At 36.3% G+C, this 13,517-nt stretch overlaps 1 protein-coding gene across 1 annotated transcript in view; it reads right to left on the reverse strand.

Annotated features, from left to right (window-relative positions):
• The window catches only part of LOC106466585 (fibropellin-1-like), a 30,988-nt gene extending 18,101 nt beyond the window's left edge, over positions 1–12,887 (reverse strand). The window contains exons 1-4 of the mRNA XM_022394611.1: positions 12,698–12,887; positions 11,613–11,694; positions 4,788–4,993; positions 2,777–2,913 (exon numbers count right to left, since the gene is read on the reverse strand). Of these exons, the coding sequence (XP_022250319.1) occupies positions 2,777–2,913; positions 4,788–4,993; positions 11,613–11,694; positions 12,698–12,887 (615 nt within the window). The remainder of the gene's footprint in view (positions 1–2,776; positions 2,914–4,787; positions 4,994–11,612; positions 11,695–12,697) is intronic.
• Positions 12,888–13,517: the final 630 nt, after the last annotated feature.

Raw genomic sequence — 13,517 nt, forward strand, 5'->3', positions numbered from 1 at the left:
AAAGGAACCAACTAGAACGACATATTTTTAAAGATTGTCGTAAATAAGGAACCAACTAGAACGACATATTTTTAAAGATTGTCGGAAATAAAGGAACCAACTAGAACGACATATTTTCTGAGGACTGTCATAAATAAAGGAACCAACTAGAACGACATATTTTCAAGACTGTCATAAATAAAGGAACCAACTAGAACGACATATTTTTAAAGATTGTCGTAAATAAGGAACCAACTAGAACGACATATTTTTAAAGATTGTCGGAAATAAAGGAACCAACTAGAACGACATATTTTCTAAAGACTGTCGTAAATAAAGGAACCAACTAGAACGACATATTTTTAAAGATTGTCGTAAATAAGGAACCAACTAGAACGACATATTTTTAAAGATTGTCGGAAATAAAGGAACCAACTAGAACGACATATTTTTAAAGATTGTCGGAAATAAAGGAACCAACTAGAACGACATATTTTCTGAGGACTGTCGTAAATAAAGGAACCAACTAGAACGACATATTTTCTGAAGACTGTCACAAACAATTAAAACACTGCAACTAAGTCACGTATACCAGGGACTAGCCTAAAACGTGTAAAACGTCTTTATTTAAAGGGAAAGGCAACACAATTCATTCTGGAAATATACATTTTTGCCTATTGTAAACAAGAGATGCAACTATTATTTACATTTCTTTATGAGGCAATTGGAAGTCATTCAAATCAATACGTATGTGCAAGACTAAGTACATATTTTATTCTACATGTCAGGTTTCTGTGATTGTTTGTATGCGATCGCCTATTGACTTATGGGTATGCATGGATGCATTTGTGTAAATATTTATCACTTACGCTCTTTACCTTGTGGAGAAAACTCATCAGCCACGAGCTAACGATTTAGACGTTGCTTGTCAACACGTGTTTCGAAACGATTTTTGAAGCATTGTTAATATCAGTCCGAGATTTACAAAAACACAAAGTCCCAAAATTGTAGTATTAGGACACAGTGCATAGAAAACATGTTGTAAATTGTTAAAGTAAAATTTACTGAAATCCTAGCAGTAGTGACATTACTAGAAAATATGACGTCATTCCTCGACAGACCTGTATTAACATTTTGTTAGTCTAAGATAAACTGATCAAAGTTACATGTTACCTATTTTTTTTGTTAGATTTTTATTTTTTTACAAAAAACACGATAAGTTTGTTTGAGACGCGTAGACATTCAAAATAATTAACCATAATGTTGATAGATGATACAAACAAACGTAAACACATATTTTCTCATTTGTGCAATAACACTCAGAAAAGACCACGTTTCTTTGTTTAAATAGTGCTCATTCCAGCTTATATCGTTCCAATATACCAGTTTTATCAAGTTAATTTTACTGAGATATTGCATTTCATAGCATAATATAACACTGAAGGACAACAAGGGACCCGTTGGTCCATCTAGGGTGTCCATAAATTTAAAGCCATCAGTTATCATTCAAATGTTTATCAAGTCTTTCCTTAAACACCCGTAAACTGACTATTTCCACCACAACTGAAGGCAACCCCTTCTAAGACCAACCACCCTTTTAGAAAAATGAAGCTGTCTTAGCTGAAGATGACTCTTACTACACTAGTGCAAACCCTCTAGGCTGTCCATAAATTTAAAGCCATCAGTTATCATTCAAATGTTTATCAAGTCTTTCCTTAAACACCCGTAAATTTACTATTTCCACCACAACTGAAGGCAACCCCTTCTAAGACCAACCACCCTTTTAGAAAAATGAAGCTGTCTTAGCTGAAGATGACTCTTACTACACTAGTACAAACCCTATTACGTACTAAACAATAATTTAAATTGAAAAAAAAGAACCCAAAACTCTAGTACTTTGGAATAGTTGACTATTCTATTTCTATTCTCCTAAGCCTCTTTGGATTATTACTAGTGAAATCTTTGTCAGTATCTTTATTATCGGAGCCACTGTTGTTAATGTTATTTTATTAGTATCTTTATAATCCGTGATGGGCAGAACACAGATAGCCCTTTGTGTAGCTTTGCGCTTAACAACAGCAACATATCTTTATTATCGGAGCCACTATTGTTAATGTCATTTCTACCACATTTATCAGTATCTTTACTATCGGAGCCACTATTGTTAATGTCATTTTTACCACCAATAGTGGCTCCGATAATAAAGATACTGATAAAAGTGGTAAAAATGACATTAACAATAGTGGCTCCGATAATAAAGATACTGATAAAATTAATGTCATTTCTACCACATTTATCAGTATCTTTACTATCGGAGCCACTATTGTTAATGTCATTTCTACCACATTTATCAGTATCTTTATTATCGGAGCCACTATTGTTAATGTCATTTTTACCCCTTTTATTAATATCTTTATTACCGGAGCCACTATTGTTAATATCATTTTTACTCATGTTTTTACCAGTGCCATTATTACAGGATATCCAAAAAGTCTTAACCTAACTTAGAATGTTACATCGATAAACTAGTTTTACTCCACCTTTTTTTTTTCTTCATGTAATTACAAAGTTTAATTTAAAATCGAATTTTCAGAGCCACAAAACGACACTTCTAAAACAGCTTTGTTTAAAAGATGGGCAATAGCAATTAATTATCGATAAATTGCAGAGAAAATCGATATTGAAGCTTCCCTGATACGACCTATTTTTCCACAAATTTGTCAGTTAAATTGTTATTACTATCCTTTAGAATCTTGCAAAAAAAAAAACACACAAAAAAAAACTCAAACACACATACCTTTGTCTCGTCACTAACACAGGTCCCTTTCTCAGAGCACAAAGCTACCCCCGACTTCTCAGCGCAATCTTGCGGCTGTATGGTAAGGTTTAATCTCCAAACCAAGGTCGTCTGAGAATCATATGATTTCAAGGTCACTGAAAAAAATCTGATGTGTTACTTGTACCTTTTTCAGTGTTGGTAAATTTGATTGCACCTGATTAAAAAAAAACAAAAAAACGTCTCAATGTTTGTCTCATATACGATATAGCCTAGGTATATCCATTGTTCCCGTATTACAGCAAACAAGTAAGTTTGATTGTATGTGATAGTGTAGTCTCGTATAAACTCGTTTGTTCTTACTATATTAAATGCGTAGGTTTGAGTATATACGATAAGATGTGTTCATTACTTTCTACTACAGCTTCGTGTGCATGGGCGTCCGCAGGGATGGGGGGGGCAACAGGGGGAACTTGTCCCCCCTCCCGGAAAATGAGAAACATAATTATTTATTTACTCATTCAGTATATGTATATGAATTGTTTATTCAATTCACAATTTCACACTACTTTGCCCCCCACCCCTCCACGGGAAACTTTTTTGCGGACTGCGGACGCCCCTGTTCGTGTGTATATGATAACGTAGACAACACATGCGTGTTAGTTTCTATTACAGCTTCGTGGCCATATGATAATATAGACCACACGTGTCCATTTCTTTCTACTACATTCTAATGTGTACATGATAATATAAACCACACGTGTTAGGTTCCTTCTACAACACCTTCGTGTGTACATGTTAATATAAACCACACGTGTTAGGTACCTTCTACAACACCTTCGTGTGTACATGTTAATATAAACCACACGTGTTAGGTTCCTTCTACAACACTTTCGTGTGTACATGATAATATAAACCACACGTGTTAGGTTCCTTCTACAACACCTTCGTGTGTACATGTTAATATAAACCACACGTGTTAGGTTCCTTCTACAACACCTTCGTGTGTACATGTTAATATAAACCACACGTGTTAGGTTCCTTCTACAACACCTTCGTGTGTACATGATAATATAAACCACACGTGTTAGGTTCCTTCTACAACACCTTCGTGTGTACATGTTAATATAAACCACACGTGTTAGGTTCCTTCTACAACACATTCGTGTGTACATGTTAATATCAACCACATGTGTCAGGTTCTTTCAAAGTTTCGGGTGTGTGACACCACATATGTTTTAACTGTGATCAGGCCTTTGCACATATGATAAACTATAGTCGTGTCTTATGGAAAAAGAATCATTGTCCAGAATAGTCCTTTTAAATTATCCCTGGTGGATGTGTGTGTGTGTGTACTTGGTTTGTGTTATTCCACCGACGACAAGTTTAAATGATCCCCGGTGGATGGTGTGTGTGTGTGTACTTGGTTTGTGTTATTCCACCGACGACAAGTTTAAATGATCCATGGTGGATGGTGTGTGTATGTGTACTTGGTTTGCCTTATTCCAACGACGACAAGTTTAAATGATCACTGATGGATGATGTGTGTATATTTGATTTGCCTTATTCCACCGACGACAAGTTTAAATGATCACTGATGGATGATGTGTGTATATTTGATTTGCCTTATTCCACCGGCGACAAGTTTAAATGATCCCTGGTGGATGGTGTGTGTGTGTATTTGATTTGCCTTATTCCACCGGCGACAAGTTTAAATGATCCCTGGTGGATGGTGTGTGTGTGTATTTGGTTTGCCTTATTCCACCGACGACAATTTTAGGTTTAACTTACAACCAAACAATCTTAATTATACAATTTAACAATTCAGGGTTAACTTGCACTCAAACAATGTAAATTGTAGATTTTTAACATTTCAAGGTTAACTTGCAATCACAGAAACTAAATTGTAGATTTTAACAATTCGGGTCCAATTTACAATTAAACGACGTAAATTGTAGAATTTAACAATTCATTGTTAACTTACAGTCAAACAATTTAAAATATAAAGTTTAAAAGTTCAGGGTTAACTTACCATCAAACACTCGAACGCCTGGATCGAGCAGTTCAGGTTTTACGATATACTCGTCCAGAAGTTTTGTTTTCCATTCAGCTATTATTTGGGAAGTCCCATGTGCTTCCTTGCAGTCTACGGCTGACTTGTCCGTTATATTATACAAAGCTACCTCAACATTACCGTTTCCATCAGTGCATGCCTCCTCGTCCTCTGGGAGCTTGAGTCTATGATCATGATACATAAACCAAAACGATGTTATATAACACATAATATAAAACACGCTTTGGGGCTAAAAACATATTGAACTATCACGCATCGTAGTTTACTATCTACACTTAACTTTAAATTGAACTCTTTGTCATCAATAGTTGCTTGTAGTTCGGTAAGTGTTTTTAAACGTTTGGCTTCAAATCAGCAGTGTGTGTAAGAAATACCACTAGAGACCTCGGGCAGAATAAATTTATACACAATATTTACTATATCATGAATATTTGTGAAACTTGCTGATATACTTAAAATATTGCTAATATTTATCCTTTCTATCTTGCAATGAAAAAACGTAGTTAGATATGTATGTGTAAAAAGCTCTATGTGTTGATGAATGGATAAATAGGCCCAGCATGGCCAGGTGGTTAGGGTGCTCGACTCGCAATCTGAGGGTCATACCAATCATGCTCGCCTTTTGATTAAGGTGTTTATCAGTGAAAAATTGCGGGTATATCGTCTACTGATGGCGCACCCCTCAAAAGGATAAATAACTAGAAGAATAGACAGATAGGCAAATGGATAAACGAGTAGAAAAATAAACAGATAGCTTAGGAGCGAGAGCTAACAAAATACTTTGCTTGAGATTTTTCCAAACATATTTTTACCAGTCCTTCATTTATTGACGAACTTATCGAGCCGCACGTGAACATACACACACACACACACAGTAATTTCGACTTTCATGTTGTGGCCGATGTTTGTTTTAAATTGTGCTGGCGTAGACTATTTCTAGCAGCTATAAAACGAGCATCAGTATTCTAAATTTAATTATTAGATTACGCTCCCTTCGGGGGAAAAATTGAACCCCTGGCTGGTTACGAAAATTGTTCCCTTTCGCTATATATTAACTATAACGAACAGGAGACATGGACTACAGGCAGCTCGCGCTAGGTTAACAGTAATTACATTTCCCAGATTGGTTCATACTTGAACGGCTGTGATGCATTTCGATCCTGACGTCACATTAATTCTAATGTCTCTAGTTTAACTAATTTTCTGTTCTATATTTTTGGATTACAACACCGTGTTGTTTTAAAATCATCTGCTTCAGGTGGCATAACAGGATCATCTTCTACTTTCTCTGAATATATATATATATAAACAAATACCGATGGTTGCTTAAAGGTAAAGATAAAACATAGTTAGAATATAGAAGGTTCAGTAGAGTAAAGATACAACATAGAATATAGAGGGCTGAGTAGAGTAACGATAGAAAATAGTTGGAATATAGAGGTTTGAGTAGAGTAACGATAGAAAAATGTTTTATCGTTACTCTACTCAACCCTCTATATTCTATGTTTTACCTTTACTCTACACAACCCTCTATATTCCAACTATTTTCTATCTTTACTCTACTCAACCCTCTATATTCCAACTATGTTTTATCTTTACTCTACTCAAACCTCTATATTCTATGTTTTATCGTTACTCTACTCAACCTTCTATATTCTATGTTTTATCTTTACTCTACTCAACCCTGTATATTCCAACTATGTTTTATCTTTACTGTACTCAACCCTCTATATTACAACTATGTTTTGTCGCTACTCTACTCAACCCTCTATATTCTAATTATGTTTTATCGTTACCTTACTCAACCTTCTATATTCTATGTTTTATCTTTACTCTACTCAAACCTCTATATTCCAACTAAATTAGAATATGGAGGGTTGAGTAAAGTAACGATAAAACATAGATGTAATATAGAGGGTTGAGTAGAGTAAAGATAAAACATAGTTGGAATATAGAGGGTTGAGTAGAGTAGCGATAAAAGAAAGTTAGAATATAGAGGGTTGAATGGAGTAAAGGTAAAACATTTGGAATATAGAGGGCTCAGTAGAGTAACGATAAAACATAGTTAGAATATAGAGGGTTGTGTAGAGTAAAGATAAAACATAGTTAGAATATAGAGGGTTGAGTATAGTAAAGATAAAACATAATTGGAATATAGAGGGTTGAGTAGAATAAAGATAAAACATATTTGGAATATTGAGGGTAAAGTACTTTATATTACAGCGATTTTGAACATCCAAATCAGCAAGTCATGTGAAAACCACTCCCGATATAAAGCCGCAGTGAAACATATTGTATCAGAACTACAAATTTACATTGTTTGCTGTTTCCAGGTAGTGCTATGCCACTGAAAACTAACTGCTTTTGAGGAGGATATGTAACAGCCCTTTCCGACGTAAAATACTCATGCACTAGGATCATAAGGATGTGTTCAAATTGTGGATTTTTAAATTCTAAGATGGGAATAGCCCTTGTACTTAATGATATTGAAACACAAAGAAATATGGATCAATTTGGGGTATCAGAAACGTTTAGAAAGAGACTTGAAACAAGTCGTACCCAAGCCATGATAAGCAAAGTGCGGCACGTTGTAAAAAGTGAGAATCTGCGAATACAAAGATAAATAGCAAAAGCCATCCACGTGCACCAAGCAATAGTAAGCAACATAATGAAGAAATACACCCATCTGGAAAAGCGACACAAGTCATGTGTACACAAGTTGCTTTCAAGACACATCCATGAAAGGAAGACTAATTGTAGAAAACTGTATGGGTGGTACCTAGCCGAAATAGCAGCACTTGGTGACACTCGACAAAACATATCTGTACCTTGATAAATGTAACAAGCCTCGTGCCATTTGCTACTGGTCAATGAATAAAACAATTTCCAAAAGTGGTACACAGCATGTCGTGAAATATTTTTGAATGAATTCATGATCATTGCTGGAAAACATTTTAACCAGGTTGCTTGGTTCAGAACATTTTAACCAGGTTGATCAGTTGAGAAGATTTTATCCAGGTTGATTGGTCCAGAACATCTTAACCAGCTTAATCGGTTGAGAACAGTTTAATCAGGTTGATTGGTCCAGAAAATGTTAATCATATTGATTGGTTGAAAACATTTTAACCAGGTCGACTGGTCCAGAACGTTTTGCTGTTCATTCTAGTTCTTATTACTTATCCCATTTATCAGGTCAAATACAACCGAGTCAACAAAAAATCATGGTTGTTAATGAAGTTACAAATTGACAAAATTCAAAAACTATTTCATAAGAAACTAGCTTATACTTCGCTGATGTTAGCTTTTTTGTTTGTCATTTCTAAACTTTATTAGAAATTATAATATTAAACTTTTTTTTCCTGTAATAACTTTCTTCTGAAAGATGTTATAGTTATGCAGATAAAATATTAGAGTTATTGAAAAAAACAACAACAAAAAACAGAACACCATTACCACCAGTAATCATTTAGTAAAACAAGGCAAAAGTTTAATTCATTTACATAAATTGAGAACTTTAATGGTGTTTTTTATTTTATTTCGCTGTTCTATTTGTTGCACTTCACAACAGACACCAAAAACCACCTACCCCTGTCCCCCCGGTGGACAAAGCTGAAAGTTTACGAACTTACAACGATAAAATTCGGGATTCGACTGACCATGCCAGATATAAAATCTCACATCTAAATTATCCAGGATGTTTTATTTTAGATAAATGATCGAGGTTTATTTGTAGTTAAGCATAAAGCTACACAATGGGCTATCTGTGCTCTGCCCACCCCGGGTATCGAAACCCGGTTTCTAACGTTATAAATCCGCAGACATCCCGCTGTGCCACTGGAGGGCAAACGATCGAGGAAAGAATCTGGAAAAACTGGTTAAACAAGCTTTATGCTAAATAACGTGTTTGATGCTACATGCGTGATCCACTAGTTCATAACTCAATTGACTATTTTCGGAGACAGCTGGATCGATTAGGTACGCAACAAATTGAGCCCCGAGTCAAAACTACATTACGTCTTGTTAGCACAAGTATGAAACTGAGTTATTCATTCAACACGTGATAATGTAATTTGACAAGCTGTGTAAAATCTCCAGGGTTTTATTATAATCAGTTCTTGGTCTTTTTCTCTCCTAATCTTGAAACCAAAATTATCTTCCGAAGAACTTTATGTGATTGTTGTTCTTACAAAAGCAATGTAACTTACTCTTGCACGTTATCGGGTATACTTGTTTTTTTGTTTTTTTAATGAGAGATAATTAGTTTCATCTTTAGTAACACGTCTTTTGCTAAATTAGTTTATTTTTCGTAATTGACATGATTCTTTTTCTTTTGTGCAATATGTGTGCTGGGCGTGTCTTAAAGTTAACTTGACGGACTGTGAATCCGACATCGGTTCACATCTCGTTACGGCAAAATAGTGAGTGCGTTATAAGGACGACAGTATTCGATTAAAGTAGCCCAAGCGTTGGCGATTGGTGCTGTTGATTAAATGCCTTTCCTTTATGGACGGCTATGCGCAGATAGTCCTTGAATAGTGTTGAGGTGTTACAGGACATACATTGCTAAAGTAATCATTTCACGAAAGACCTGAATTCATGCACCTCATATCGTAAAATTTAAACCATGCATATTTTGGACATCACACCTAGCACATTGTTTTCATTTTCACTGTGATATTATATGAAAATACTTAGTTTTAGATAAATAATTGAACTCCAATATTAGATAACTAAATGACGTAAGCTATTTTTACCTTATTTTTAAGTTTCCGCATCATTTTTTGCTGCGTCCGTGACACCCTGTTACCTTTTCCGAATCCTTATGCACCTCCGCAACCCGGCCAGGGACTCGATGGAATCATTGACAAAATTGGGATTCTTTTGGAGAAAGCTTCAACAGGACTTTAACAATGTTCGTTTGTCAACTTCTCTTGAAATTAACCAAATTTTTAATAAAATGTTCATCTTTCACGTGAAATCTTTGAAAACCAACGTTATCTCAATTAGAATAAACAGCTACAACCACCCCGTCATGATGATAACTTTTTGTTAGCAAAGGCAAACGAAAACTGAACCGGAAGCAATAACACCTTTCGTGTTTAGTCTCAAGTGTTACCATCAGGGTGCACAGCACGCGAGAAGGGCGTGGTCAGACGGTGACGTAGGATGCTACAAGTCGCGAAACATAAGCCAAGAGCAGGCCTCCTAGTGTAATAGTCTTGCACCAGGCATGCTCAGTCTACTTTACATAGACAGATAAACAGAGTATTTACGTAAGGTTCGGAATGTGCATGTGTGGTCTTTAAAGTTGGCGGCCAGTGGATATGTAAAGTAGGCAAAAAGTAAATGAAAAAAAAGATACATAAGAAGAGCTCAAAAATTTAGGTTTTATGGCTATTTACTACGTAGATGATTCTTCAGAGGTTGACTAATCGCATCATCAATGAGTCTGATTCAATTAATTCCAGGTTAATGTCACTGTCATGTTAAATTGACGCTGCAGCATTAAGAGGGCGACGTATCCTTCTTAGTTTTGATCTAGAGGAGTATCATCGAGGGTCGAAAGTTGGAAACCTTAATGGTTCGATGGCACTCTCAATACACTTGAAGAAGACGAAACATCTATATCAACTAGGTGATTGTGTAGTAGAAGCTAAGAATGACACATCATTCTCCACACACTTGAAGAAGGTAGCAATGGAAGACGGAAGGTTTAATAGAAGAGTAATAACGAGGGTCGACTTGGTGGAAGCTGAAAAGGACAAATACTCCATCATAGAGCTTCCCGCGTCCCATCGGATCACCTTCTTCAGGGTGTTCTCTTCATATTTTGAGATATACCCAAACAGCAGGCAGGAAATACTTTTTCTTATTATACTAGAGCAAACAAAATCCGGCTATTACAAAAGTAATCAACCTTTTCAGCGAGTGAGTGAGTGTCAATAATACAGACTTTTTCAGTGGGTGAGTGCCAATAATATGGACCTGTTCAGTGAGCGAGTATCGATAATGTGGACCTGTTGAATGAGTGAGTGTCAATAATACGAAGATCCCTTTAATTTGTCAGAAAAAGATGGGCAAGACCTTATATGTCGCTGCTTGATTTTAAATCCTGGCCAATGTTGGTAACCCTAGAAGTTTAGAGTTTGTTCCTATATTGGCACTTTTGTCTCTAGAGTCCGTTGCTAAATCCTGTTTCATCTCCTGTTATTAAACGGCAAGCTGCACTTTGCTTGCCGCCCCAGCATGACCGTATATAAACACAAGTGTTCATCATAATTTCATTGACAGTCACTTTGAGGCCAGACTGTGGATCTAAGTTCCATGGTTTATATCACTTCTAAGTTCATATATTTTAGATCTTCCTTTTAAAATATATGATGTTACAGCGCCACTTAGTGGTGTAAATTTACTACATGAAACCAGTCCCAGGTGTCATGGATTAAACTAGTACGTGGTGTTTCAACGCGCTTAAGGCGATACGGCCAAGACTTTTACTGAGGACATTTGAAGTAGAGAGTTTCATCTTCATATTTCTGGTTTTTGTTATGAGAAACCAATTAACTCCAAAACAACGTTTACGGCTATTGATAAAGACGTTCGTCGTAGTATCTTCATGTTTCTGGTTTTTGTTATGAGAAACCAATTAACTCCAAAACAACGTTTACGGCTATTGATAAAGACGTTCGTCGTAGTAAAAGAAATGTTTGTTAAAAAAGCTGCACTCTATCTACCACGGGGAATCGAACCCCGGACTTTATCCTTGTAGGTCCGTAAACTTACCGTTCGAACTTAGCGAGTAATGATTTGTAACTTTCTTCTGGGCAAAAAATCAACACGTGAGGCTCAGTGATGTCAAATCTGTCTGGCAGAAAGTTTAAGACGGTTTACATTCAATAACTTAAAATTCGTTAGATGTTACTGTTCGTTGCATTTTGAAATTGGACACGCCGAATCGAAGCAGTTCATTAAAAATGAGCTTTTTTTTCTTAAAAAAAAAACACCAGTAAACTTGTAATCATTTTCGTCTAATACCATGTTTCAATAGAATATCTAATAAAAATTGGAACCACAACAAGCAACATATTGGTTATGTGTTAGTTAGTTATTGAGATACGAAGATAGCGTGACATACATAGTGTATGTTGATAGAATATACTGCCTGAAAATGAAATATTAAAGTCTATGAATCTTTTAAAACGCTGTAACTCGGTTGTTTACCGTACTCTGTGCTTACTGTTCTAACATAACTTCAATCATTTTTTTTTCATACGTACGTAGAATGATACTTTTCTTGTACAGAAGTTGAGTATGTTATATTAAAGCAATTTTGGAGCCTCATTGCTACAGTCTATTTCGCAATGTCCGGTAATATTCTATCTGACGACCATACATCTTAGTAATAGCCCTGCAGCGTAGTTTCTATTGCAGAAAAGTCCGTTGTAAGGCTGTAATGTCCAAAGCACACCAATTTTTCTAGTGTACAAGGACAACGGTTTGTTTGTACTTAAGCACAAAGCTACACAATGGGCTATCTATGCTCTGCCCACCACGGGTATCGAAACCCGGATTCTAGAGTTGTAAGTTCGCAGACATACCGCTGTACCATTGGGGGGCACAAGGACAACGGTTTACCAACTCTAGTTTTAGCAGACTGATCACACAGAAGTCCAGAAGCCCTGCATCTAGCAATTTGACCTTACGTTTTCTTACGAAATAGCACGAATATCAGTTTCTTTCTCCAGGTGCTTGAAATATGCGATGGTTGAATGGTAGGTATAACTGGAAGCCTTACCTTATTGAATCCATAGCCTAATGGGCTCGTTTCTAAAAGAAGATCCTTCTTGTTTTAAGTTGTGTACTATTGCCTGAGGCACGTGGTTGGCTTTTGCCACTGACTTGTGTTCCTGGAATCTGACCTATTGCAAGGCGCCGCACTTTGCTTACCATGGCTGGGATACGACTTCTTGCAAGTTTCCTTCTGGATGGTCCCACAACCCCAACTCGATCCATATTCCGTTGTTTTCCAATGCCACTAAGTACAAGAGATACTCCCATATTCTAAATTCTCTGATATGAACACAACTTTATGATCCGAATGTATACGAAACGCAAACTAATTTCAAAATATAGTTCTGATACATGTCGTTCCATCGCGAATTTATAAAAGGTGGTATAATCTAATTTTACTTTAAAACACGCACTGATACACACACACACACACACACACACACATATATATATATATATTAATAGTCATTTGGCGCTTATGTAAATGCTCAAAGTTAAAAATTCAGTTTTCAATTACGATTGTTTTTTTTTGTTGTTTTTTTTTACCGTGTAGCTTTGCGCGAAACCCTCTAGTCTTACACTGCTAAATTAGGAACGGCTAGCGCAGATAGCCCTCAAGGCAGCTAGTCATCACCACCCACCGGCAACTTTTGGGCTACTCTTTTACCAACGAATAGTGGGATTGACCGTCGCACTATAACGCCCCCACGGCTGAAAGGGCGAGCATGTTTGGTGTGACGGAGATTCGAAGCCACGACCCTCAGATTGCGAGTCGAGTGCCTTAATCACCTGGCCATGCCGGGCTGGGTATTGTAACAGATCTGAATTATTCTTCTGATAGAAGAAAGTTACTTACTACTTTCGACAATAAATAGTTGTATTTTCAACAACATAAGT

This window comes from Limulus polyphemus, unplaced genomic scaffold, assembly GCF_000517525.1.
Source record: "Limulus polyphemus unplaced genomic scaffold, Limulus_polyphemus-2.1.2 Scaffold2310, whole genome shotgun sequence".
In the NCBI taxonomy this organism is placed as follows: Eukaryota; Metazoa; Arthropoda; class Merostomata; order Xiphosura; family Limulidae; genus Limulus; species Limulus polyphemus.